At 42.8% G+C, this 25,919-nt stretch overlaps 1 protein-coding gene across 1 annotated transcript in view; it reads right to left on the bottom strand.

Moving 5' to 3' along the window:
* Positions 1 to 21,698, bottom strand: part of LOC140721656 (uncharacterized) — a 39,804-nt gene extending 18,106 nt beyond the window's left edge. The window contains 3 exon segments of the mRNA XM_073036459.1: positions 5,840 to 6,223; positions 6,719 to 8,526; positions 21,670 to 21,698. Of these exon segments, the coding sequence (XP_072892560.1) occupies positions 5,840 to 6,223; positions 6,719 to 8,133 (1,799 nt within the window). The 5' untranslated portion in view covers positions 8,134 to 8,526; positions 21,670 to 21,698.
* Positions 21,699 to 25,919: the final 4,221 nt, after the last annotated feature.

Genomic DNA, 25,919 nt, shown 5'->3' with positions numbered 1-25,919 from the left:
GTGCAAAATCTAGCAGTGTTATATGTTAAAGTGCCGGGGTCAGGACTGAGCTTAAGTTACCATTCGATGTATTTCTTAGTAAACTATTTAAGAACTTTTTAAAAGCTATTTATTAATGCTTTTTGAGAGGGTGATTTTAGATGCATATTTATATTGAGTTAAGTATTGTATGTAATTAGTTTTGCTACAATAAGTGTATGGGACATTGGAAAAATGTTGAATTTCCCCATGGGGACGAATAATGTATCTATCTATCTAGGTGTAAATATATATTTCCCAAACTTAGCTGGTAAATGATGCAGTCTTACGCTGGTGTGGTAAGGATATTTAGTTCAGTTCACGGGATTGAAGTGAGTGAGAGATCTGGCATCCAAACAGGTGTCGTTGACCCTCTTCCGATGTCCTCCAAATCTTCCAAGTTAGCCAAACATGATCAACTTAAGAGCACGGTCTTCAAGTGACAATCTACCAACCCAGGCAAGGGTTTCCAGCAGATTTCACAGGGTCGCTCTTACATGCACTAATAGTCACAGACTGATTCCTCTTAACTGATCCTCAACCCCACCCTCGTGAGCATTTAAAACTTCAGTGACAACTCTTCCCACCAGCCTTTGTGTGTCTGCCTGTCCTAAAAAACAAACAGCAACTCTCCTTTAAATACCATTGTGCTGAACACCAGCTGTCCATCATGCAGGCCCTCCGCTCTATCTGTCTCTGTAACAAGCTGCTTGTGCTCTTCTCTCTCTCTCTCTCTTACAGACATGGTTCTTGGAGGCACAGTCCATAATCACAGGTCTAATAATACCATTGTTCAGCATATATTCAATTTCTTGCTCAGCCAATTTATACTTTTCTACCTTCATGCAATATGGGTGTTGTTTAATCAGTTTGGCTGGACCGAAATCTACGTTGTGTACTGCGACCGTGGTTTGTTTCGGAACATTGGGAAATAAACCTTTAAGCTTCTGAATTAATTTCTTCAGCTGTTGTTGTTGCTTTGGCTGCAGATGAGCCAACTTATTATCAATGTTTTCTTGAACAACTGAGTTCATTAGCCTAACTGGGACCGTGTTTGGCTTGTGAAAAGTCTCAGATGAGTTAATTGTTTCATTCTCAGGGTTGCCAGATTCATACGTTTTGATAACAACACCCACAGATGGTGCCTGCTTGTCAACATAAGTCTGTTTCATATTTATGTGTAGCACCTGTGTTGGTTTGCGTCGGTCGGGTGTCTTAATAACATAATTCACATCATTAACGAGAGACTATTTCATACGGTCCACTGAATTTCGCCTTAACTGGATTCATCCACATTGGAAATAAGGCAAGCACCTTACCCCCCACCTGGTATTTTCTTTCACAAGCCTGCTTATCAAACCAAAACTTCATTTTGCTTTGAGAAATCTATAAGTTTTGTCTTGCTAGGCTACAGGACTGGTGTAGTTTGTTTTTGAACTTCAAAACATAGTCTAAGAAGTTAACATGTACATCCCATCAATCCACTGTTCCTTTAACAAGGTCAAAGGTCCCCTCACGCAGTGACCAAATACAAATTCAAATGGACTAAAGCCCAGTGATTCCTGTACTGACTCTCTTACTGTGAACAAAAAACAAATATATTCCTTCATCCCAGTATTATCCATTTTCAACACAGTATGTCTTATTCATTGTTTTGAGGGTGGAATGAAATCTATCCAAAGCCCCTTGTGATTCCGGATGGTATGCAGATGATGTAATTCATTTAGCTCCCAGTTCATAAACCACCTGCTGGAATAAACCAGATGTAAAATTACTTCCTTGATCAGACTGGATTGCTTTAGGCAAACCAAATAGAGTAAAAATCTTAGTAAGAGCCTTCGTCACGGTTTGAGCTTTAATATTCCTGAGAGGTTTTGCCTCTGGGAATCTGGATGAGGTACTCATAATAGTTAGCAAATACCGATGGCCAGCTTTAGTCTTTGCCAATGGGCCAACACAATCCACAATAACTTTGGAAAAGGGTTCACTGAATGCAGGTATAGGCCGGAGTGGGGCCACTGGGGTGACCTGATTAGGTTTATCCACAACTTGACAAATGTGACAGGCTCTGCAAAAGATCACAACATCTTTCCTCAAATTAGGCCAGTAAAATTCGTTCATAATCCTTTTTACAGTTTAATTCACTCCAAAATGGCCACCTAAGGACATACTGTGGGGCGAAGTTAAATTTTCAGTCCTGTAAACTTTAGGAACTACAACTTGGTGAACATTTGCCCATTCCTCACTCACAGGTGTAGCAGGTGGCCTCCACTTCCTCATTAACACTCCATCCTTGAGATAATACCCGACTGGCACTTTCTTAATCTCATCATCAGAGAGGGCTGTTTCTTTTAAAGCTTCAATCTCAGGGTCTCGGTTCTGTTCTGCTATAAACTCCTTCCTAGACAGGGATAAGTCTTTCTCATCAGACTGTCTACATGAATCCTGTTGAAACAATGAAGACAGAAAAGTCCCTGACAAGTCAGCATAATCTGAATCCCAATTTTGGCTATCACTGGTATCAGAATCATGCTGCACAGAACTGTCTGCGTCGGCAGATTTTTTAGCCATACTGTGAGTTACTGCACAGGAAGGATAAATGATAAAATCCATCTGTGGGTCGTCAGTGGTTGGGTTAGTTGTCAACTGCACTACAGGAACAACTTTACCATCTGCCAGGTCATTCCCTAACAGCAAAGTAACATCTTCCACCAGTAAACTGGAGCACAATCTGATCTTAACAGGTCTGGAAACCAACCCTGACTGTAAAGGTACCTTGGGCAACGGCACAAAAACCACGCCGCCCCCAATGCCTTTAATAAGATTTACCTCACCAGTGTCAGTCTCATCACCAAACTTCAGAACGCTGTCTCATATAAGTGACTGAGAAGCCTCAGCATCTTGAAGAATTTTCACTGGTACCTTCGTAGACCCTTCCTTTACTAATACAAACCCATCAGACATAAAATATTCAAATCCCTTCTTAACTCGGTCATACCTCTCAGTACTTAACTGAGTCTCAACAGAATGTTCAGAACCCTGTGGGGTTATAGGTGCTTCAACATACTGAACACAGGCATTTGGGACTGCCTCCTTTTTCTTTTTCTTCTTCAGGATAGAACAGTTAGCCATCATATGAGCAGCTTCTTACAATCGTAACAAGTAAGACCAGAATATTTCTCCTTCAACTGCTTCCCTACATCCTTACTCGTGTCACTAGTCCCAGCTTTAATTTCTGGTTTACCCTGGTGATCCCTGCTACTCTTTTTGGAAACTCTTATTCTGGGTAAATTTAACATTATGAGTTAAAGCGAACTCATCTGCTAATCTAGCAGACTCCTGCAATGTAGCAGCATCCTTTTCATCTAAATACGTCTTTATGTCATCAGGGACGCACCTTTTGAATTCTTCAATTACAACCAACTCTTTCAAGCTGTTAAAATCATCATTTATATTTTTATATGTGCACCAGCCAAAACACAAACTTCTCACAAGAAAATTCCATATAAGTCTGGTTCACAGATTTCCTTGAATTTCTAAACTTTTGCCTGTATGATTCTGGGACCAACTTGTAAGTTTGAGCATAGCCTGTTTCACTATGTCATAATCAGCTGCTTCATCAACTGTCAAAGCAGAATAGGCTTGCTGAGCCTTCCCCTCAATTACACATTGTAAAAGAATAGGCCAACCATTTTTGGCCACTTTAAACTCTGAGCAACCTTCTCAAAATGCTGAAAGTATTTATCAACCTCTGCCTCGTCAAGTGGAGGTACCAATTTAACTTCCCGACTGTCCTCAAACTTATCACCAGTGTCTAACGCTAGACCCCTTTGCTGCAATCTCTCTATCTTTTCCAGCTCGAACACCCTCTGTCTTTCTGCTTCCTCCCTCTGTTTTTCTGCCTCTCTAGCCTCAAACTGCCTCTGCCTTTCCGCAGCCTCCATCTTTAATTTTTCTAACTTGTAATGGAGCTCAAGCTCACTAGGTTTACTTTCAGGAAACACCTCCAACTCCTCCACTTTAAACACACCTCAGATACATGATGTTCAGCTATAATCCTCTGCATCTGTGCCTTCCTCATTGTCAATTTCACCTTAGCAAGTTTAAACCTTTTCGCAATACACAACAACACGATCCTTCTGGCGTCCTCTAATGCCTCAGAGGTTGGTGCTTCCAGAAATTTATCAACATCCATTGCTGCTGATTTTGCACACACAAATAAATCAAAAGGGATTTCCCCAATGAAATCAATAATTAATTAATCAACACGCCCTCAAATTTGTTCATATCCCAGATGCAGGCCCCAATTTTGTTATGAACAAATATTTAGAAACTAAAGCTTTAGAAATTAACCAGCAGCAATAGACTACTCCTGGAGTCTAGTTTTGATGTTAAAACCACTATCTTTATTAGTATCTACTTATAATAAAGTAAATTAAGCAAGGTAAACAAAAGTTAACAGTGTTATGTGTATATATGTGTGTAAATTGTTACGTACCCCATAACTGGGTCACTTACCAGCAAAGATAGAGAGGTCCGTTGAAGTCTGATGGTACTATTTTTAACAGTATTTATTGATAAAAATACACAAAAATAATATCAATGCAAACATACAGATAATATACGTCGTCAATACTAAATCTAAAAGCGCGGGTATAATAATAATCAATAAGAAATAACTCTATCGTTGTGTAGGGGATAATGTATTGTCCGATGGAAATATAAAAGTCACTCAAGTTCATGCAGGCTGCAGCCTTTTGTTGGAGTCAAGAGAGACAGATATTTTAAACTTGCCGGCTTTCCTTTTTATGATGTCGATCCTTCGAGAGTTCCGTTTTTGTAGTCGGTCCTTTAGCTAAGCCATTCCATGGAAAACTCAATACACAATTCCGTCTCCAAGAGATAATGGCCATTTCCCGTGGCTTTGTATCGCTGAGGGGCCAGGACATTCCAAACCCCATGTGGATTCTGCGTGTCTTTCTCTCATTTCCTGCGTCTCCTGACCTGAATTAATAGCGATCTTACGATTCTCAAAAAGGTGGGGGCTACTTTGTACCCTTCAGCCCCTCAGAGTTGGGGCACAGGCGTAACAAAATATAACTCCCAAACTATTGAGCTCGGGGGAAACAAGGCTTAGAGTCTTGAGATGGTAAAGTATGGAAGCTCAGTTCATCCACGGAATAGGTGATGAGAGAGAGATATTTGTAATCCAGGAGAAATGTCGAGAGAAGGCAATTACGTCGATTTCCAAAGGTTCCATTGTGGTGAAACGAGAGAACAGTTGCTGTAGATTTTATGCTTCATCGTTTCAAATCCACATACGAATTATCACCGAAAGTGACTTGTCACAATGGGTATCGCCTTCAAGTGAATTATCACACCACACCCAGCCAAGCGTTAACACATAAGTAGTCTTCACAGGATACCCCAAATCCGATCCACACCTATGGATCAAATGAGGTGATAACCACACATTCGATGTATGGTGAACTGATACTTAACCCACCCTTGTGGGCATAGGAAAGCTCTAAACAGTGACCCTTGGCCACTAGTTCCCTGGTTTTGATCCTTCCATTTTTCCTCCTTCATCTCCATCTGACTCTGAGTGTCTGAGTCCTCGGTTAAAACTAAACAAGCTGTGAGCGATGTAAACAAGCTGCAAGCCCGACTGATTTGCCTTCTTAATCACTCTCTCTCTTAAAATGAATGTCCTCAGTAAGCAAAAGCAAGGAATTAATAAGAATGTGAACTGACTGGTGTGCCAGTAGTTGGGATGACTGAATGAATCCTTTCCAACATTCTGAGCAGGTGAATAGTTCAAAATGTGTGAACTGACTGGTGTTTCTGTAGGGTGGAGAACTGAGTGAATCCCTTCCCACAGACTGAGCAGGTGAACGGTTTCTCCCCAGTGTGAACTCGCTGATGTACCTTCAGTTTAGATGACCGAGTGAATCCCTTTCCACAGACTGAGCAGGTGAACGGTTTCTCCTCAGTGTGAACTGACTGATGACTCAGCAGGTTGGATGACGAAGTGAATCCCTTCCCACACACTGAGCAGGTGAACGGTTTCTCCCCAGTGTGAACTCGCTGATGTTTCTGAAGGCTGGATGACTGAGTGAATCCCTTCCCACATTCTGAGCAGGTGAATGGCTTCTCCCCAGTGTGAACTCGCTGGTGTGTCAGTAGGCTGGAAGAGTTGATGAATCTCTTCTCACAGACTGAGCAGTTGAACAGCTTCTCCCCAGTGTGAACTCGCTGGTGTGTCAGTAGGCTGGAAGAGTTGATGAATCCCTTCCCACAGTCTGAGCAGGTGAACGGACACTCCCCGGTGTGAACTCGCTGGTGAGCCATTAGGTCAGATGACCGAGTGAATCCCTTCCCACAGTCTGAGCAGATGAACGGTTTCTCCCCAGTGTGAACTCGCTGATGTACCTTCAGTTTAGATGATTCAGTGAATCCCTTCCCACAGACTAAGCAGGTGAACGGCTTCTCCCCAGTGTGAACTTTCTGGTGTCTCTGTAGGTCAAATGACCGAGTGAATCCGATCCCACAGACTGAGCAGGTGAACGGCCTCTCTCCAGTATGAACTCGCTGATGTCTCAGTAGGTGGGATGAGCAAGTGAATCCCTTCCCACAGTCTGAGCAGGTAAACGGCCACTCCCCGGTGTGAACATGCTGGTGGCTCAGTAGGTGACATGACCGAGTGAATCCCTTCCCACAGACTGAGCAGGTGAACGGTTTCTCCCCAGTGTGAACTGACTGATGTCTCTGCAGGCTGGATGACAAAGTGAATTTCTTCCCACAGACTGAGCAGGTGAACGGTTTCTCCCCAGTGTGAACTCGCTGATGTACCTTCAGTTTAGATGATTCAGTGAATCCCTTCCCACAGACTGAGCAGGTGAACGGCTTCTCCCCAGTGTGAACTTTCTGGTGTCTCTGTAGGGTGGATGACCGAGTGAATCTCATCCCACAGTCCGAGCAGTTGAACAGCTTCTCCCCAGTGTGAACTCGCTGGTGTGTCAGTAGGCTGGAAGAGTTGATGAATCCCTTCCCTCAGTCTGAGCAGGTGAACGGTTTCTCCCCAGTGTGAACTGACTGATGTCTCTGCAGGTTGGATGACACAGTGAATTTCTTCCCACAGACTGAGCAGGTGAAAGGTTTCTCCCCAGTGTGAACTCGCTGATGTACCTTCAGTTTAGATGAATCAGTGAATCTCTTCCCACATTCTGAGCAGGTGAATGGCTTCTCCCCAGTGTGAACTCGCTGGTGTGTCAGTAGGCTGGAAGAGTTGATGAATCTCTTCTCACAGACTGAGCAGTTGAACAGCTTCTCCCCAGTGTGAACTCGCTGGTGTGTCAGTAGGCTGGAAGAGTTGATGAATCTCTTCTCACAGACTGAGCAGTTGAACAGCTTCTCCCCAGTGTGAACTCGCTGATGTCTCAGTAGGTCAGATGACCGAGTGAATCCCTTCCCACAGTCTGAGCAGATGAACGGTTTCTCCCCAGTGTGAACTCGCTGATGTACCTTCAGATTAGATGATTCAGTGAATCCCTTCCCACAGACTAAGCAGGTGAACGGCTTCTCCCCAGTGTGAACTTTCTGGTGTCTCTGTAGGTCAAATGACCGAGTGAATCCGATCCCACAGACTGAGCAGGTGAACGGCCTCTCTCCAGTGTGAACTTGCTGATGTCTCAGTAGGTGGGATGAGCAAGTGAATCCCTTCCCACAGTCTGAGCAGGTAAACGGCCACTCCCCGGTGTGAACATGCTGGTGGTTCAGTAGGTGACATGACCGAGTGAATCCCTTCCCACAGACTGAGCAGGTGAACGGTTTCTCCCCAGTGTGAACTGACTGATGTCTCTGCAGGCTGGATGACAAAGTGAATTTCTTCCCACAGACTGAGCAGGTGAACGGTTTCTCCCCAGTGTGAACTCGCTGATGTACCTTCAGTTTAGATGATTCAGTGAATCCCTTCCCACAGACTGAGCAGGTGAACGGCTTCTCCCCAGTGTGAACTTTCTGGTGTCTCTGTAGGGTGGATGACCAAGTGAATCTCATCCCACAGTCCGAGCAAGTGAACGGCCGCACCCCGGTCTGAACTCGCTGGTGTGCCATCAGGTCAGATGACCGAGTGAATCCTTTCCCAGAAATTCAGCAGATGACCAGCTTCTGACTGGTGTGTCCACAGGTGGGATGACAGACTAAGTGCTTTCTTACACACAGAACAGGTGAATGACCTTGTTCAGTGTGAACTTGCTGATGTACCTTCAGTTGAGATGACTGTCTGAATCCATTCCCAATGTCTGAGCAGAAGAATGGGCTCTCCCCTGTGTAAAATGACGGGCGTGCCAGTTGGTCAAATGACTGAGTGAATCCTGCCCCGTTGTCTGATCAGGTAGGATGGTCGATTGAATCCCTTGCTTCACTTCTCAAATATCTAGACAGAGACAGGAAAACTGGTGTGCCATGTTTGAGCTTCCGGGAGACAAATTCCTTCTCGTTTTTAACCTGTAAAAAGATTTACAAAATCCATCACTGGGTGGAGGACAACACTTCGGAAGAGATTACTTGAGTTGCCAAGGTTTGATCCAGCATCACACTGTTACAGTGAGGTTCCACCCAAGTTGCACAGAGAAATCATCTTCTAACTGGGCACAGTGCTGGTATCTGAAATAACCAACAATTCCCTGATGCTCTTCTTGTTTCTATAGGAATGGGGCATTTCTGCGGTCTCCAGTTTGTGCCTTGGCTCAGTTTGGCTCCCTGCATTGGTATTATTCCCTGTTCCTGCTGAGCTGCATGGGTGCCTGGCCACACAGTAACTGAAAAATTCTCACACAAATAGTCTTTCTTGACGTGCAGCTGGGATTTTCTTATATGTATTATTAACTTAAAGTGCCACAATTTTAATGCCTTATAAAAATTTCTTGCTGAGATGAATGGTTGGTCCGCACAGCTGTTAAAGGCTCTTGCAGAAAAGTACCAACAAAGAAACAGGCCCTTTGGGCTATCTAGCTTGTGCTAAACTATTTAAACTCCCCACTCCCACACCCCAACCATTCAGGTACCTACACAAAACTCCTTAAATGTTGAAATCCAGCTCGCATTCACCATTTGTGTTGGCTGCTCATCCCACACCCAGATGACCATCTGTGTGAAGAAGTTTCCCCTCATGTTCCCCTTAAAATTTCACCTTTCACCCTTAACCCATGGCCTCTGGTTGTAGTTCCACACCATCTCCGTGGTAAAAGCCAACTTGCATTTTATCTATGCCCCTCTATCACAATCAAATCTCCCCTCAATCTTCTACATTCCAAGGAATAAAGTCCTAACCTGTTCAATTTTTCCTCGTAATCCAAGTCCTCCAGACCTGGCAAAATCCTTGTGAATTTTCTCTGAACTCTCGGAACCTCTTTTACAACTTTCATCTATCTACTGTTGTCAGTGCTTTGGTTCATGAAGGCCAATGGGCTGAAATCTTTCTTTCCGTCTCTATCTAACTGTGATACCACTTTTAGTGAATTACAGACTTGTATTCCCAGGTCCCTTTCCTCTACAACACTCCTCAGTGCCCAACCAGTCACTGTATAAGACCTACACTGGTAGGTCCTACCAAAGTGCAACACCTCACACTTGTCTGCATTAAATTCCATTTTCCATTTCTCAAACCATTTTTCCAGCTGGTCCAGGTCGCACTGTAAGCCATGATAGTCTTCCTCGCTGTCCACTACACCCCAATCTTGGTGTCATCCACAAATTTACTGATCCAGTTAACCACACTATCATCCAGATTACTGATATAGATGACAAACAACAACAGATCAAGCACTGATCCCTATGACACACAACTAGTCACAGGCCTCCAGTCAGAGAGGCAATCATCTGCTACCACACTCTGGCTTCTCCCAAAGCCAGTGTCTCGTCCAATTTACTATCTCATCTTGAATGCTGAGTGACTGAAACTTCTTGACCAACCTCCCATATGAGACTTTGTCAAGTGCCTTGCCGAAGTCCATGTAGACAACATCCACTGCCTTGCCTTCATCCAATTTCCTGATAACTTCGAGAAACTCTATAAGATTGGTGAGCCATGAACTACCAAGCACAAAGCCATGTTGTCTATCCTTAATCAATTCACATCTATCCAAATACTTATATATCCATTTCCTGCACATAAGTTCCAATAACTTTCCCCCTACTGATGTCAAGCACACCAATGTACAATTTCTTAGTTTATTTTTAGAGCCTTTCTTGAACAGCGGAACAACATTGGTTGTCCTCCAATCCTCCAGTCCCTCACCTGTCACTAAGGATGATTTAAATATCTGTGCTTGGGCCCCGACAACTTCTGCACTTGTCTTCCAAAGGGTCCGAGGGAACAATTTGTCAGGCCCTGGGGATTTATCCATGGCAATTTGCCTTCAGACGGCAAACCTCTGTAATCTGTACGGTGTCCATGAAGTTGATGCTGCTTTGCCTCACTTCTATAGACTCTGTGTCCATCTCCTGAGTAAATACGAATGCAGAAAAAATCTCCCCCATCTATTTTGTCTCCTCATATGGATTACCATTCTGATTTTGTAAAGGATTAATTTTTTCCCTTGCAATCTTTTTGCACTTAACATAAATGCAGAATCCATGAGGATTCTCCTTCACCTTGTCTGCTGGGGCAACTTCATGCCTTCTTTCATCAGTGTTCACTTGAATTTCCTGTATCTCATAAGTAGCCCATTTGTTCCTATCTGCCTGTACCTGGTATGCACCTCCTTTTTATTGATCTGGGAGATGAAAGCCAAAGGGGTGATAGAGCTGCATGGTGGGGGGTGGGGGTAGGGGGGGTTCAACTAACGTCCCAGGGGGAATGACAGAACAGATAGAGGAGGGGTTTTGGAGACAGATGTTGTTCAGACCTCAGACAAGGTCAGGAATGAAAAACGTTGAGCATGGTGCAGTGAATGTGCTGAGCCCTGTATATCTCAATGCAAGGAGCATGATAGGAAAGGTGGATGTGTTCAGGGAATGGATCAACACCTGGAATTATGACACTAGGATCTGGCAGCTGTTGACTGGGACAGGCTGCTTTATGGCAAAGGTGTGCTTGGTAAGTGGGAGGCCTTCAAAGTGAAATTTTGAAAGTGCAAAGTGGGTATGTGCTTCTCAGAATAAAAGATACAGATAGAAACTGTAGGGAACCTTGGATTTCAAGAGATATTGAGACCCTGGTGAAGCACAAAATGGAGTTGCACAACAGGGATAGGCAGGCAGGTTCTTACAGAGTATAAGAAATGCAAGGAGATGGTGGTGGACTTTAGGAGATCTAGGCCTCATATGGAGCCAGTAATCATTAATGGAGAATGTGTGGAGCAGGTTAAGACCTACAAGTATCTGGGAGTACAGTTAGACGAGAAGCTAGACTGGACTGCCAACACAGATGCCTTGTGCAGGAAGGCACAGAGTCGACTGTACTTCCTAAGAAGGTTGGCGTCATTCAATGTCTGTAGTGAGATGCTGAAGATGTTCTATAGGTCAGTTGTGGAGAGCGCCCTCTTCTTTGTGGTGGCGTGTTGGGGAGGAAGCATTAAGAAGAGGGACGCCTCACGTCTTAATAAGCTGGTAAGGAAGGCGGGCTCTGTCGTGGGCAAAGTACTGGAGAGTTTAACATCGGTAGCTGAGCGAAGGGCGCTGAGTAGGCTACGGTCAATTATGGAAAACCCTGAACATCCTCTACATAGCACCATCCAGAGACAGAGAAGCAGTTTCAGCGACAGGTTACTATCGATGCAATGCTCCTCAGACAGGATGAAGAGGTCAATACTCCCCAATGCCATTAGGCTTTACAATTCTACCGCCAGGACTTAAGAACTTTTTAAAAGCTATTATTAATGCTTTTTGAGATAGTGATTTAGATGCATATCATATTTTTTACTGAGTTAAGTATTGTATGTAATTAGTTTTGCTACAACAAGTGTATGGGACATTGGAAAAAAAGTTGAATTTCCCCATGGGGATGAATAAAGTATCTATCTATCTATCTATCTATCTATCTAAATCAGGATGGCTAAAAGAAGGCATGAGATTACCCTCGCAGAAAAGATGGAGGATAATCCTCAGGGATTCCAGATATAGAGTAAGAGCAGAAGGATTGCAAGGCAATCTGGAAGACCGGAATGGTAACCCACGTGTGGAACCAAAGCAGATGGAGGAGATCTTAATTTTTTTTACCTCTATTTACTCAGGAGATGGACACAGGGTCTATGGGTATGTTTGGAAAAGCAGCATTAAAATCCTGGTCCCTGTACAAATTAAAGAACAGGAGATGTTTGCTGTCCTGAGGCAGATGAGAGTGGATAAATTTCCAGGGCATGACAAGGTGCTCCCTCGGACCCTACAGGAGGCAAGTGCAGAAATTGTCGGGATCCCTAGCAGAGATAATTCAATTATCCTTGGTGATGGGGGGATGTACAAAAGGATTGGAGAACAGCCAATGTTGTTTCAATGAATGACACAAGGCAAAGAGTAGTTGTAGGTGGGTCATATTCTGCATGGAGGTCGGTGACCAGTGTTGAGCCTTGGGGATCTGTTCTGGGACCCCTACTCTTTGTGATTTTTATAAATGACCTGGATGAGGAAGTGGAGGGATGGGTTAGTAAGTTTGTTGATGACACAAAGGTTGGAGGTGTTATGGATAGTGTGGAGGGCTGTCAGAGGTTACAGTGCGACATTGATAGGATGCGAAACTGGGCTGAGAAGTGACAGATGGAGTTCAACTCAGAGAAGTGTGCAGTGGTTTATTTTGGCAGGTCAAATATGATGGCAGAATATAGTATTAATGGTAAAACCCTTGGCAGTGTGGAGGATCAGAGGGATCTTGGGGTCGGAGTCCATAGGACACTCAAAGCAGCTGCGCAGGTTGACTGTGTGGTTAAGAATGTGTATGGTGTATTGGCCTTCATCAATCATGGAACTGAATTTGGGAGCCAAGAGGTATTGTTGCAGCTATATAGCACCCTGGTCAGACCCCACTTGGAGTACTGTGCTCAGTTCTGGTCGCCTCACTACAGGAACGATGTTGAAGCCATACAAAGGGTGCAGAGGAGATTTACAAGGATGTTGCCAGGATTGGGGAACAAGCCTTACAAGAACAGGTTGAGTGAACTCGGCCTTTTCTCCTTGGAGCGAAGGAGGATGAGAGGTGACCTGACAGAGTTGTACAAGATGATGAGAGGCATCGATCGTGTGGATAGTCAGAGGCTTTTTGCCAGGTCTGAAATGTGCCACAAGAGGACACAGGTTCAAGATGCTGTGGAGTCGGTACAGAGGAGATGTCAGCGGTAAGTTTTTTACTCAGAGAGTGGTAAGTGTGTGCGACAACAGTGGTGGAGGCGGATACGATAGGGTATATTAAGAGGCTTTTAGATAGTTACATGGAGCTTAGTAAAATAGAGGGCTATAGGTAAGCCTAGTAATTTCTAAGTTAGGCACATGTACGGCACAACTTTGTGGGCCAAAGGCTGTAGGTTTTCTGTTTCGCTGTTTAACATAGAACATAGAAATCTACAACGTATTACAGGCCCTTCAGCCCACAAAGTTGTGCCGACCATGTAACCTACTCTGGAAACTGCCTGGAATTTCCCTAACACATAGACCTCTATTTTTCTAAGCTCCATGTACCTGTCTAAGGGTTTCATAAAAGACCCTATTGTATTCGCTTCCACCCCCGCTGCTGGCAGTGCATTCCACACACCCACCACTCTCTGTGTGAAAAACTTACCCCCGACATCCCCTTGGCACACATTTTCAAGTAACCCAAAATTCTGTCCCCTCGTGTTAGCCACTTCAGCCCTGGGAAAAAGCCTCTGCCTATCCACATGATCAATTCCCCTCATCATCTTATACACCTAAAAACGGTTCTAAACATAAACAAGGAAATTATACATTGCTTTGAGGATTTGTTCAAAGCATACACAATTGTGAGGGTACAGATAGGGTAAAAGCAAGCAATTGTTTCCACCGAGGATGGATGTGATGATAACCAGAGGTCATGGGTAAGTGGGGAATGTGAAAACTCAAGGGGAACATGTGGAAAAACCCTTCACTGAAATGGTTGTGAGAGTGTGGAATGAGATGCCAGCACAAGTGGTTCATGCCATCTCAATTTCAGCATTTAAGTGGAGTTTGGATGGGTACCTGGATGGTAGGGGTATGAAGGGCTGTGATCCCAGTGTAGGATGTTGCATCAGAGAGTTTAAAAATCTTCAGCATTGTCTGGATGGGCCAAATGGCCTGTTGCATGGAACTTCTCCATGTCCCTATGACAGAGAAGCTGGCCAAACTTGATTGGAAGGGGAGACTGGTAGGAATGACGATGGAGCAGTAATGGCTGGAGTTTCTTGGATCAATTCGGGAGCTGAGTGAACGATACATCCCAAAGAAGTGAAAGTAGGAGGACACAACCATGACTGAAATGAGAAGCCAAAGCCAACATAAATGCCAAAGGGAGGGTAAATAATAGTACAAAAACGATTGGAAAGTTTTAGAAACCAACAGAAGACAACAATCTCCGGATCCTGACAGGATATTCCCTGGGACGTTGAGGAAAGTCAGTGTAGAAACAATAGGGGCTCTGACAGAAATATTTCAAATGTTATTAGAAACGGGGATGGTGCCGGAGGATTGGCGTATTGCCCGTGTGGTTCCATTGTTTAAAAAGGGTTCCAAGAGTAAACCTAACAATTATAAGCCTGTCAGTTTGACGTCAGTGGTGGGTAAATTAATGGAAAGTATTCTTAGAGATGGTATATATAATTATCTGAATAGACAGGGTCTGATTAGGAATAGACAGCATGGATTTGAGCGTGGAAGGTCATATTTGACAAATCTTATTGAATTTTTTGAAGAGGTTACGAGGAAAGTTGATGAGGGTAAAGCAGTGGATGTTGTCTATATGGACATCAGTAAGGCCTTTGACAATGTCCCACACGGGAGGTTAGTTAAGAAGGTTTAATCGTTAGGTATCAATATTGAAGTAGTAAAATGGATTCAACAGTGGCTGGATGGGAGATGCCAGAGAGTAGTGGTGGATAACTGTTTGTCAGGTTGGAGGCCGGTGACTAGTGCTGTGCTTCAGGGATCTGTATTGGGTCCAATGTTGTTTGTCATATACACTAATGATCTGGATGATGGGGTGGTAAATTGGATTAGTCAGTATGCAGATGATACTAAGGTAGGTGGCATGAAGTAAGTTTTCAAAGTATGCAGAGAGATTTAGGCCAGGTAGAAGAGTGGGCTGAACAACGGCAGATGGAGTTTAATGCTGATAAGTGTGAGGTGCTACATTTTGGTAGGAATAATCCAAATAGGTCATACAAGGTAAATGGTAGGGCATTGAAGAATGCAGTAGAACAGAGTGATCTAGGAATAATGGTGCATAGTTCCCTGAAGGTGGAATGTCATGTGGATAGGGTGGTGAAGAAAGCTTTTGGTATGCTGGCCTTTATAAATCAGAGCATTGAGTATAGGAGTTGGGATGTAAAGTTAAAGTTGTACAAGGCATTGGTAAGGCCAAATTTGGAGTATTGTGTACAGTTCTGGTCACCAAATTATAGGAAAGATGTCAACAAAATAGAGAGAGTACAGAGAAGATTTACTAGAATGTTACCTGGGTTTCAGCACCTAAGTTACAGGGAAAGGTTTAACAAGTTCGGTCTTTATTCTTTGGAGAGTAGAAGGTTGAGGGGGTACTTGATAGAGGTATTTAAAATAATGAGGGGGATAGATTGAGTTGACGTGGATAGGCTTTTTCCATTGAGGGTAGGACAAATTCAAGCAAGAGGACATGATTTGAGAGTCAGGGGGCAAAAGTTTCAGGGTAACACAAGGGGGAATCTCTTTACTCAGAGAGTGGTAGTTGTGTGGAACAAGCTTCTAGTAGAAGTGGTAGAGGCACATTCGGTATTGTCGTTTAAAGTAAAATTGGATAGGTATATGGACAGGAAAGGGACGGAGGGTTTTGGGCTGAGTGCGGGCCAGTGGGACTAAGTGAGAGTAAGCATTCGGCACAGACTAGAAGGGCCGAGATGGCCTGTTTCCGTGCTGTAATCATTATATGGTTATAACTAAAATAAAGATCAGGTATGCTCAGGGCACTGAATTATGATTTGTAGTCATTAATGAGTCTTGGTTGCACCTTCCAGACTGAGGCATTTACAGGAATAAAATATCCGGGGCCACCATATCTTTTGAAAACCAAAGTTCCCTGCACCAGTTACCTTTCAACTTTTAATTTTGCAGGCACATACAAACTCCACAGATTCAAAATTCCACTGCTGAAGGACTCCCATTTACCAAGTACTCCTTTGACAGAAAACATCCTGACCCAGCCCATACTTCTCAGATCCTTTCTCTTAACATCCAAATTGACCTTTCTCCTATTTAGAATCTCAACCTGTGTCCCAGACCTCTCTTTTTCCATATTTACTTGGAATCTCATGGCATTACGATCACTAGATACAAAGTGTTCCCATACACTAATTTCTGTCACTAGCCCTCGATCATTCCTAATAGCATATTGCACACTTCTATGTTGGGAATTCTACATACTGATTAAGGACACATTTGCCAAATTCTACCCCAGCTAGTGCTTTTGCAGGATGGGAGACACAGTCAATATTTGGAAAGTTAAAATCGCTTACCCTATCAACCTTTGTTTCTTGGCATGGTCTGTGATCTACCTACACATTTGTTCCTCTAGGGGACTCCGCCTCCCAGCTATGGACAGGTCGGACACAGCCACTTCTTGTCCGTCTTTAATCTCTCCCTTTTCCGATTTATACTTAGAAATTTCAACTTTATTCAGTCGGATCAGATATAATTATGGCCACTCTCAGAAGCGCCATAAGAAATACGGACCCGGGCAATGGGAAAATCAAGAAAACTGACGAATTCTCGGAGGAACCCACTCCCGGGTAGAGAGACTAAAATCTCAAATCAGCAATATCAGCATTGAGATAACTCAACTAAAAGAGAAATTCGAAGGAAAAGTCGACTCTTTGAGCCTTGATTTTAAAGAAGTTAGTCGAAGTACTTTAGACCTTTCCTGTCGTTTGGAAAAAGCCCAACAACGGATCATCGATCCGATTGCTGATTTGAAGCTCGATCACATCGGAACAATATTCGAATTGTTGGATTAAAAGAGAAATCAGAATAGGCCGACACACTGGATTATTTCGCAAAAAATGCTTCAGTCTTTATTTCCAGAGGTTTGCTTACAGCCTTCAGATATCAAAATGGCTCACAGAATCGGCACTTTAAAATTTTTGGATCAAGGTAAAAACAGACATATTGTTGTGCGTTTTCTCCGTTTCAGAGACAAAGAACGTATTATTAAGCTTGTGAGAAAAAAAAAGATCTTTTCAGTATCTGAATTCAGACACTCGCTTTTTTGAAGATTTTCCACGTGAAGTTGTATTTTTCTATTTATTAAAATTTTAGAAAATTACAAAGAATAAATGTGATGATAAAATAGTGAGAAAAATAATATTAACCCTCCCCTTAACCCTCCCCCTCTTAACCCTTATCTAAAGAAAGAAAAAAAAGAGAAAGATTGCCTGGATATCGGAGGATCCCCACATGCTCCAGGAGTTCAAAATAATTTTAATATTTATTTTTACTTTCCCCAATTACTTTATAATTTTATCTTCAAAGGACCTATGTATTTAATCCTATCTTTTGTAGGTATGGGAGCCAAATTTTCAAAAATATATCATATTCATTTCTTAGATTGTATGTAATTTTTTCAAGTGGAATACAACTATGTATTTCATTATTCCAACAATCAGATTAAATCAGTTAAATATAAATCAGATTTCCAAGTAACTGCGATAACTTTTTTGGCTACTGCCAATGCAATTTTTATAAATTTTTTCTGACACTTATTCAATTTAAGTTTCGGTATTGTCCCTTCAATGTCTCCTAATAAAAATAATACTGGACTATGTGGGAGTTGTACTCCAATAATTTGTTCCAATAAAAGTCTTAGATTTATCCAAAATGGTTGAATTTTAAAACAAGACCAAGTAGAATGTAAAAAAGTACCAATTCCTTGATTACATCGAAAACATTGGTCAGACATATTTGAATTTAATCTATTTATTTTCTGTGGTGTTATATATAATTGATGTAAAAAATTATATTGTATTAATCTGTCGAACATTTATTGTATTTCTCATACTATCAGAACATAATCTTGACCAGATTTTTCCATCAATTTTAACATTCAAATCAGATTCCCATTTTTGTCTTGATTTATGAATTCCTGATTTAATTTTCTGTTTTTGAATCAAATTATACATACAAGATGTAATTTTTTTAATTTTTCCTTTTTGAATTAATATTTCTATTTCACTAGATTTTGGCATCAACATTGTTTGACCCGACTTTTCTCGTAAATAAGCCTTTAATTGAAAATAACAGAAAAGAGTGTTATTTGATATTTTATATTTATTTTTTAATTGATCAAACGACATCAATATACCTCCTTCAAAACAATCATCTATATATTTAATCCCCTTTTGGAACCAATTATGTAAAAGTTTATTATCCATTGTAAAAGGAATAAGCCTATTTTGAATTAAAGTTCTTTTTGCTAATAGAGATTTCTTTATCTCATTGTCCATATTTACCTTATTCCATAAATCAATCAAGTGTCTTAATATAGGAGATTTTTTTCCCCCGTATCCATTTGGATTCCCATTTATATATAAAATCTTCTGGTATGTTTTCTCCTATCTTATCTAATTCTATTCAAATCCATGCCGGTTTTTCTTCATCAAAAAAAGACTCAATAAATCAAAGTTGATTTGCTTTATAATAATTTTTTTTAAATTTGGAAGTTGTAACCCTCCTAAATCAAATTTACATGTCAATTTTTCCAATGATATTCTTGACATCTTTCTTTTCCAAAGAAATTTCCTTACATATTTATTCAGTTCTTGAAAATACTTCTGAGGAAATTGTATTGGTAAAGTTCGAAATAAATATTGCAATCTAGGAAATATATTCATTTTTACAGCATTAACTCTACCTATTAATGTTATTGGTAACATCATCCATTTATCAAGATCCTCTTTTATTTTTTTTAATAATGGAAAATAATTTTGTTTATCTAATTTTTTTACATCATTATCAACTCTAATACCTAAATATTTTATCCCATTTATTGACCATCAAAATTGAGTTACTAATCAACATTGATTATAATTTCCTTTGGTAAGGGATAAAATTTCACTTTTATCCCAATTTACTTTATACCCTGATACTTTCCCATATTCTTCCAATCTAAAAGATAATCTGTGCAAAGATTGCAATGGGTTTGTTAAAGAAATCAAAACATCATCAGCAAATACATTAATCTTATATTCCTCTTGATCAACTGTAAAGCCCCCAATGTCTAATTCTGTTCTAATTAATTCAGCTAATGGTTCTATTGCCAATACAAATAAAGCAGGTGATAATGGGCAGCCTTGTCCAGTTGACTTTGTTAAGCAAAATGGTGTTGAAATCTGACCATTTGTAACTACTTTAGCTTGAGGATTAGTATTTAAGGTTTTAATCCATTGTATAAAAGATTTTCCTAACTCATATTTTTCCAATACCTTAAATAAAAAATCCCATTCCAATCTATCAAATGCTTTTTCTGCATCCAAAGCAACTGCCACACTCATTTCCTCTCTTTTTTGTGCCAAATGAATTATACTAAGTAACCGGGTTATATTATCCATTGATAATATAACAGGAACATAAAGATTCTGTACCCTCAAAATTTTACTTTTAAATGTAGATGTGAACTTTCCACTATTCAGAACATTTACAAAGACAGCTGCGCAAAAAGGCCTGAAGGATCACCCCAACCACAAACTGTTCCAGCTGCCACCATCCGGGAAACGGTATCACAACATAAAAGCCAGGCCCTACAGGCTCTGGGACAGCTCCTTCCACCAAGTTATCAGACTGATTAGTTTATGCTAATACAATTGTATTGACTGTCCTTACTATAATTACTATATATTACACATTGCACATTTAGATAGAGAAGTAACATAAAGATTTCTACTCCTCAGGTATACGAAGGGTATCAGTCATTTCAATTCACCCTCTCCACTGTCTGTTCTGGCATTCTGACTCCACTTTAGTTTAAGCCCCCCCCCCCCCCAGCACACACTAGCACGAGCAAGCCTTACCACCAGGATCTTAATCCTCTGTTAGTTTTAATTCCCTAACAAGCAAATCAGCTATCAGCCCTTTGACATTCCTCTGTGAGGTAATCCCCCTTAACAGTTTCTAAAGTGTTCTACCTGTTGTTACAGGGGATGGCCAGAAGAGTACTCCGTGACGGCTATTTAACCTCTATCCCCTTCCTGACTGTCACGCAGTTCCCTGTGTCCTGCACCTTGGGTGCAACTCATCTCTCTTCTTGTCATATCTATCACCCCCTCCAACTCCCGGATGATCTGGAATTCATGCATTTCAACTTCCAACTCCCTAACGTGCAGGTTACAAGCTGCAGCTGGATGCACAATTTGTAGGTGAGGGCATCAGGGACACTGGAGGTCTCCCCACCTTCCCACCAATGTCCCCTCTAATTTGTAATGACCGGTGTGTTGAAAAATCATGTGCTGTGCAATTTTTACCCACAGACAACATGTGTACACTGAATTTTAAATAGAGAGGTATTTATTTTAACAGCTAGCAAAACACTGTTAATCAGAACTTTGATCTCCTCTAGGTTTGATTGAGTTCATCTGCACTCCCACACAGCCTGTGTAGCAGGACTGCAGAGGATAATGAAGGATTTTCTCACTCCAGCTTTTGCACACCATCCATATCTGATTTGCTTGCTAAATGATGATTTAAAAAGTCAGATTTCCAAGTATCACTCCACTTCCCCCCACTTGCAAATTCTCCAGCAACTTCTGCATCGCCACAATACTCACAGGTAACCCCAGTTTCTGTATTGTACATAATTATTTCCCCTGAACCATCCACCTGACGGTGTTGAACTCATTGTTGGCAATGCCAGTGAATATGAAGTGAAGGGCACTGACTGGAGTCTGGCAGCTTTGTGATGTGAAAGATACTTGTTGCCCAGGGCAAAAGTGTTTGATATCATTATGTACCCAGACAGAATGGATCAAAACATGTTCTCACCGGTACAAAAGTTCAAAACAACAGGAGATAGAACAAGCAACACACATAAAATGCTGGAGGAACTCAGCAGGCCGGACAACATCTATGGGAAAGAATACTAATGCTGAGTTCCTCCAGCATTTTGGATGTGTTGCTTGGATTTTCAATGTCTGCACATTTTCTCTTGTTTGTGATTGGAGGTAGAACAAAGGAGATTTTCTCAATTGGTGATGGAAACGATTTTGTTCCCTTTCTCCGAGTTCCCAATCCTTGCATTCAGATAGCTGGAGCTCAGCTCATCGGTTCCCATTCCCTCATCAACTGGAAGCTCCCCGGGGCTCGTGTACGGATCGTTGGGCTGAGAGAGAGGGAAAAGAACAGAACTGTCCCGGGGTTACGGTGGTCCGAAATCCAGAGCAATTGCCCCGAATTCGGGGCAGAAAGAACACGCCACGATTTCTTCCTTACCTGGAGCCGAAATCCTGAGGCCTTTTGTGTACTGCGCATGCGCGATATTCGGGAGCACCCGCAATCCTGACGCCTGCGCATTCGATCGGTGCTTCAGTGACGGCGAAAATTGTGACGCAGAGCATTCTGGGTAATCACGGTGCCATTAAAAGTTTCTGCAAGCTCCGGTTCCATGCCTATACCTCAGGTTTTTTATTGTGTAGAAAACTCAGCAGCTCTTTTAACGCAAAAATACAGCTCCCATAAACAATGTACTTAATAACAGCAACCTTTCCGCATGTCTAATGCCGAAGGAGAACATGCTTACAAATGCAGTTTGGAAACACAGGAGATTCTGCTGTTGCTGGAAATATAGAAACGCACACACACAAAATGCAGGAGGAACTCTGCAGTTCAGGCAGCAGGTAAGCAGAGGAGTACACAGTCTAGACATGCTAAAGGGGGTCAGCCTAAACGTTGTCTATTTATTCCTCTCTGCACTTGATGCCTGATCTGATAATTTCCACCAATATTTTGCAGAAATTAACCATCCTTTTGCTTTTCGATCGACCAGTTTCAAAATGTTTCGGATCTTTCATTTGTAGTCACATCCTGCTGGTCTGATTCCTCTTCTTCCTACTCCTTGTAAATCCTAAGCCCCATCTCTTTCTGGAGCCCCAAAGCCCTGACTCAAGCTGGCAACTCTTTGGTTTCTGACTCTGTTCCATTGAAAATTCACTCTCTCGTCTGCTGTCAGAGTTTGGAGGCGCATTGCAACAACCCAGCTGTCTGAGGCACAATCTTTTGAAATGAGTGAAAATGACACAAAACTTTGAAAAGAGCAGGGAAGGAGTTTAACCACCTTAGTCCAGAGCTCTGAAGAACGTTAAAACCACAGTAAGCTCATCTGAAATGGCTAAATGAGGGGGCATGGTTTTAAGGTGCTTGGAAGAAGTTGCAAAGGATATGTCAGAGGTAAGTTTTTCCACACAAAGTGTGGTGGGTGTGTGAAATGCACTGCCGGTGACAGTGTTGGAGTTGGATACAATAGGGTACTTTAAGAGATTCCTAGATTGTTACATGGACCCTAAAAAAATTAGAGGGCTACGCGGTAGTGTAATTGTAGGCAGTTTCTGGTTGGCACAACATTATGGGCTGAAGGGCTTGTGATGTGTTCTAGATTTATATAATTCCTTGAAATTCAAGGGAAATCTTTTCTCTGACCGAGTTTTGACTAGTTGCAACCTGTCATCACAGAGGGAGTGAGGGGGGAGCGGCAGGGATAGATTTTAAAATACTGATATGGAACAGAAACATGGGCAGGGACAAGATGGGCCGAGTGGCCTCATTAGTATAAATTGTAAGTACCTGAGAAACGGGATTTGATACAGAACCGATTTATCTTTCACAGATCCACAGTATTAAACACCAGTCTAGTTTAAGGCTAACATCAGCAGAACAGACTCCTCCAAGGCTCACAGACCAGGGTTCAGTCCTGGTTGCGATGAGCAGCCACAAGAACTGCAGAATCTGACAGTAACAGTCCCTCGTGATCCTGCAGCTGCCTTCAGTCACCGTGATGGTTAAACATTTAACACGGAGCTGATTTGAACTCCCTCCCTGATGTGAAGTTGATGGTGTTGCAGCAGCTGGGATGACTGAGTAAAACTCTTTGCTCACTCCGGACAGAAATTTATTGTCAAATCACTGGAGCATCACAAGGTGGGTTAACTGACTGACTCTCTTCACCCACACGGAGCAAGTGAACGGCCGACTGAATCCCTTCCAAAATGAGACCCAGTGAATGATGTCACAATGCTGCAACGTCATGGAAATGTATCCAATCAGATCACGGACATGGACACGTGTTCGGTTTCTCCTTGTAGCGAGTGGGGCGCTGTCTTCTCCAGCATCTCCGCCTCCACAATGAAGGATCGGTGGTATTCAAACGCTGGTAAACTGGCAGATACAGTGGAACCAACGTGCTGTTGTGTTTGAGATTCCCATACACAAAAAGTGTACAGAGGTTTCTGCACTTTTAAAAGTTTACAACGCACGTTAGTGGGTGAAGGACAACATTTCAACTCAGATAATTTTAGTCTCCATGGTGCCTTCAGAAAGAAAACAGTCACAGTTCAAAACAATTTGGAGGAACAAGACTTCACCTTCTAACTGGCCACAGTTCCGGCATCAGGCACAATATCAAACTCTCTGCTTCCCTCTGAATCAAAATGATCATTCCTCCCCTTCATCAGTCTGTGGCCTGGCTCAGTTTGTCTATCTCCTTCCCATTCTGAGCATGCGCCACACACTCACTGAGATCACATTTTATTTACACGGCTGCGACTAGAGACTTTCTGATTATTGTGTCCCTCCTGGCATTTGACGGTGGTAAACTCAGAGTCAGCAATGCTACTGAACCTCAGGAGTAGGTGATTAGGATTTTTCGTTGGAGATCGATAGACTGCCGGTAGTGTGTGTGTGGTCGTTTTCAGACTGGAAGGAGGTAGCGTTTGGAGTTCCCCAGAGATCAGTCCCTGACCACAGTTGTTCACAGTTTAATGTCCTGGCGGAGGCAGCGAGATGTGAGATGTCCCAGTCTGCTGGTGACGCAGAAAAAGTGGGAGTTGGGGGAGGGGAGGCTATTCGCATTCAATTTCGTAGCTTTGCAATCAGTACATAGTGTTTTGTTGAGACTGTACCTGGAATATGGTGTAAAATCCGGCTCCCCATACTAACACGGGTTATACAGACCAAAGAACAAACTGCCGGAGGAACTCAGTGGGTCGGGCAGCATCTGCGGAGGGAAATGGACCGTCAGCATTTCGGGCCGAGACCCTCCCTCTGGACTGAGAGTGGACGGGAAATAGTCGGAGAAAAGAGGTGAGGGGTGGAGATGGGGCAAGAGCTGGGGAGTGAGAGGTGGGTCCAGGTGAGGGGGAGGTGGAAGTTGGAAATACTGACAGGGGTGGGAGGTGAGTGTTTGGGGCAACACCGGGCTGCAGAAGATGTAAATTAATTCCATAGAGGATTAACAAAGAGGTTAGAGCGTATTTGTTATAGAGAGTGCAATGAAGATTCACCAGACTGATCCCTGGAGTGGTGTGTCATCATATGAAGAAAAATCAAATGCGATAACCCTTTCATTTAGAGAATCGAGAACTGAGAGGTGAACACATTGAAATGCACAACATCATTACCGGTTGAACCAGTAATCCCAGTCTCTGAAAACGGGGGTGGACTGTCTGGGATTAAGATGAGGGGAAATGTCTCTACACCGAGGGTGATGAATGTCTGTAAATCCCCACTACAGAGGGCGGTGAAGACTCGGTGACCTTCCTCGCATAAAACAGAGGCCGGCAGATGTGTGGGGACTGGAGGAAACGAGGATCGGGCCGAAAGATATGGCTGAGATGGGAGATCAGTCGCCATCTTGTTGCTAGTTAGAGGGGCTGAATTGTCTCCTCGTGCTGTTTCTCACTTGATGTTTCAGTTCCAGTCCAGTGAGGCTCCGGAGAAATGTGAATAGAAATGAGTGTTTATAAACAAAACTGATTTAAATGAAACCTGCATATTTCCGGTTTGGGTCTGAATTTTGTGTCTGGGGTGGGAATGGAATGCCTAACTCTGTAACCAGTAGGGTGGAGGGGTGGGGACGGGGAAGATATAGAGGGAAAATTAAAAATGTATCTGACGTAAACATGAAATAATGTGGGAAATAATGAATTAACGTGGGGAAATGCAGCATGGGTCGGGCAGAGTGTGAGGGAAGAGGAGCAGAGTCACTGGGTCACATGGGCGACCCTCCACCGTCACCTGAACCCGTTTTACCGCGTATCCGCAGTATCTGCGGGTTTGTTTCCGAGGCTCCGCCCGTTTGACGCGCTGACGACATCGCGCAAGCTCAGTCCTTGATGGTCGGTGTTTCTCTCGTTCTTTGTGGAAGCGGGTCGGTGGAGTGATCGGAATCGGGAGTGGGTCTTTGCTCTTCGGGGCGTGGAGCCGGGGACGGATTATTCTCTGCCGGGCGACACCAACAATTTCCCTTCGGTGAGTACTGGAGCCGGTCTCGAGAGCGGAGTTCTGATGTCCCGTAAACTTTCCCCAACTCAAACAAGAGAAAATCTGCAGATGCTGGAAATCCGAGCAACACGTACAAAATGCTGGGGGAGCTCAGCAGGCCGGGTAGCATCTAGGAAAAGAGTACAGTCAACGTTACCGGCCGAAACCCTTCGGCGGGACTGGAGAATAAAAGGTGGGGGTGGGGAAGG

Source organism: Hemitrygon akajei, unplaced genomic scaffold (assembly GCF_048418815.1).
Source record: "Hemitrygon akajei unplaced genomic scaffold, sHemAka1.3 Scf000059, whole genome shotgun sequence".
Taxonomy (NCBI): domain Eukaryota; kingdom Metazoa; phylum Chordata; class Chondrichthyes; order Myliobatiformes; family Dasyatidae; genus Hemitrygon; species Hemitrygon akajei.
Note: the sequence above shows the minus strand (reverse complement) of the source record. Positions and strands in the feature narration are given on the sequence as shown.